General features: G+C 52.5%; 1 protein-coding gene across 1 annotated transcript; it reads left to right on the forward strand.

The window, feature by feature from the left end:
• The first annotated feature begins 240 nt into the window (after window positions 1–240).
• On the forward strand, window positions 241–2592 carry LOC116887224 (D-dopachrome decarboxylase). Its single transcript, XM_032888787.1, has 3 exons — window positions 241–481; window positions 786–961; window positions 2339–2592. The coding sequence occupies exons 1-3, from the start codon at window positions 374–376 to the stop codon at window positions 2409–2411; spliced, it is 357 nt and encodes a 118-aa protein (XP_032744678.1). The 5' UTR covers window positions 241–373; the 3' UTR covers window positions 2412–2592.
• The last annotated feature ends 818 nt before the right edge of the window (window positions 2593–3410 follow it).

The following is a 3410-nucleotide window of genomic DNA, read 5'->3' on the forward strand; positions in this document are numbered from 1 at the left end:
GAAATGTTAAGCCTGTCTGGCGGTGTGACGTCTCCTAAAGAAACGTATGTCTTGCGGGCGATTAGCTGAGACGCTCGGAGGGAAACAGAGCCCCCTGCCGACTGAGAGGGCCAATGACACTGAAGCTGGAACTTCGGTAATTTGGAGCCGGTACAAGTGACAGCGGAAGAGGAGTAGCTCCGATAGCCAATCTAGAAGGGCCGACTCTGCCTGGCCAATGAGGAACTTAGCTGTGCTCACCCTCCCTGCTCCCGCCGCCTCCTGGCCTTCGCCTCCTCCATTTCCCTCCCCGTGTTCCTTTTCTGGAACCTCAACTGGCTCCCCCTGCTCTCTCGGTGCAGTTACCGTTTGGCGATCCCTCTCTTCTGCTAACATGCCGTTCGTTGAGTTGGAAACAAACTTGCCGGCCAGCCGCATACCCGCGGGGCTGGAGAACCGGCTGTGTGCGGCCACAGCCACCATCCTGGACAAACCCGAAGACGTGAGCGGGGGTCGGCGAGAACTTGTGGGATAGGGGTTGGACTTCCCAATGATCCTTTCTCTTACCCCCAGGGACCCCACCCGCCTGCTAACCTCTGACCTTCCGTGTCCCATCCTCCCTTTCCAGGACCCTTCCTAGTCACCTTTCCCAGGCGTGACCCTGACGTGACTGACTTCCAAGCTTCCTAGACAGTGCCCCAAACCCTGTTCCCTCGGACCCCCACGTTAAGAATTTTGCCGCGCCTGCTTCTGGACACCATCCTTGCCCTGCCCGAGGATTTCATTCACTTTTGTGTTCCTTGCAGCGCGTGAGCGTGACGATACGACCGGGCATGACCTTGTTGATGAACAAATCCACAGAGCCCTGCGCCCACCTCCTGATCTCTTCCATCGGTGTTGTGGGCACCGCGGAGCAGAACCGCAGCCACAGCTCCAGCTTCTTCAAGTTCCTCACCGAGGAGCTGTCCCTGGACCAGGACAGGTATATAGAGCTAGTGAGGGAACGTGTTTGTGAATCCGTCCTCTGTATGAGGTTGAGGTGGGGGGTGGAGGACCATTTGCTGGTTCCAGCAAGCACTCCATGTCTTAGTCCAAGGAAGTGCAGTGTATCTGCTCCTTAGGTACTGAGGGTCTGTGATCAGAGTTATGGCAAGATTTCGATTCCTCCAACGCTCCGAACCCATCCCTGCAAGTCCTGAGAAAGGGTGGCTTGGGAAACCCCAATGCTTCCTGGTGTGTGCTGAGATTATGCTCAGGCACTCAGAACCACTATGATGATGGCCTCCGCACGGTTTCAGAACCAGGGTGTTTTGGTTTTCCAGGCTGGTCAGAGGGAATCTGGTTATGGCCTGAGGCAGATAACCTTTGGACTAGATAAGGCTCCTGGAGAGTCACAGGGTAATGAAAAGACCATTGGCCTAGATATCCCTTGGTTTGAGGACTACCTCAGCCGAGAGATCCCAGATGAACCTGGAAATAAAACTATCTCCAGTTTGTAGCCCTCTCTTCCATAGAGGAAGTAGGTCAGGCTAAATGACTTCCCGCAAGAAGATGTCCCCCTCCCCAAAATCCTTACACTCTGAGGCGGAGTTAGAGTCTCATATTCCTGAGTCTGGAGCATGCCTGTGAAGAGATAAGTTCGGAAGAGCTTTCCAAAATGGAGGAGTCCTTGTAGGCTCAGGAAAGTCGGTAATGGCTGCTTGTGTTGGTTGGACGCTCAGACTCTGTCCGTAGGTTGAGGAGACAATGCTTCTGAACAATAACACTCGTGCGTAGCCTGTGTCAGGGTCCCTGCACCCAGTATTCCATTTGATCCTTACAGGCGCTTTCCAGGGCCCTCAGGGCAGATTTAGTAACTTCATGAGGTAGATAACTGTATTAGTCCAACCTTACAGATGGCTACCTGAGGGTGTTAGCCCTGTGCACAGCCGCCCTGGTGCGAGACTATCACCAGGCGCTTCCTCTGAGCTCTGTAATTGAGGAATCACTTATTCCACAGATTTGAATCAGATTTGAACCTGTGCCTCGCTTAGAGCCAGGTTTTGGTTCGAAACCAAATGACTGGTACACTGGGCATGCCCGCAGGAGCCTGCGGTTAGAAGCAGGGGGACTGTTACCCTGACACGTGTACCTGAGCCCTGAACACACTTACTGAAGCCATGGTTAAGCCTGCCCTGGGTCCGGTATAACCATCACCTTTGGCCTGACTGTCTGGGTGCAAAGATCATCAGCTGGAGTGGGCAGATTGGCAAGATATCCTCTGGGCTGGCCTGAGAGCTTATCCTGGGATGTCCGGCAGGTACCTTGACCTAGGAGGAGTGTGTCAAGGAGCTGACATTTCTTTCTCTACTTCCTAAAGGATCATTATCCGATTCTTCCCCTTGGAGCCCTGGCAGATCGGAAAGAAAGGAACTGTTATGACGTTTCTGTGATGGAGACAACGAACGCAGGGCGTTTGCTTGAGCCTGTCCAGAGCCCTTCCAGAGAGGCCTCCTGGCAGATACGATACCAGATCCCTCTTTTGCATAAGTGTCTGTGATCTCACTGACCTGTTTTCCTCTCCCCCAGCCTCGTGAACAAGGAGAGCAAATAAAGAAGAGAGCATAATCCCAACAGGAGTTCTTTGCTTCTGTAATCCCCTCTCTGGCATCCTTGACACTGTAGAGGTGGGACTTGCTCATGAGGGCAAAGGGATGGGATGTTTCCTGTTCCCGGGGCTGTGGTTTGATGTTTACTGACGTCTGTGGCAGAGGGTTCAGCCTGCAAGTCCGGCTTTTTGCATCCATGAGCAGACCACTGGGGGCATGAGAGCAACTGGTCTAGCCTAGTGTAAAGAGAATCCTCACTTTGGCCTGGGTTATTGGTATTGACCGCTGAGCTTGGCCTGGAGAATAAGGCAGGCTGCATTTCAGGGACTGTCCCATCCCTGGGGCTTCACTGTGCACTGTGACTCTTGTTTCCACACTGGACCTGTGCACGTGGCAGAAACCATGCCAACCGTGGAGGAGGATGTGATATGTGCCAGCATGCCATTCCTTCTACTGCAAACTGAACTGCCGATATTCCCATCCCCCATCTACGTGAGTTTGCATTTCAGATCCTGCGGGTTGGGTGAGGAGCCCAAAGGAAGTCTCCTCCTCCCTTTCCAGATGTTCTATGCAGCGTTTACAGCAGGAAACCCACAGATACTGGTTGGTACTGTTTCCCTGCAGTTAGATGGTTGTCCTTCCTCGTGTTTAGGATGTCTATGAAACATCAAATTAAGTTTTTTTCCTTTTATTCTGTATAGTCTTCAAGCTAATAAGGTTAGTTTCCAGTGGTACTGGCCTAGGCCTCCTGTTTGTGAGTGATCCTGTTGCGGTCTCACATTAAAAACTCTACCTCGGAGATCCTTTGATCTCCCTTGAATTTTAACATAATTCCAAGGCTGG

This window comes from Rattus rattus, chromosome 18, assembly GCF_011064425.1.
Source record: "Rattus rattus isolate New Zealand chromosome 18, Rrattus_CSIRO_v1, whole genome shotgun sequence".
In the NCBI taxonomy this organism is placed as follows: domain Eukaryota; kingdom Metazoa; phylum Chordata; class Mammalia; order Rodentia; family Muridae; genus Rattus; species Rattus rattus.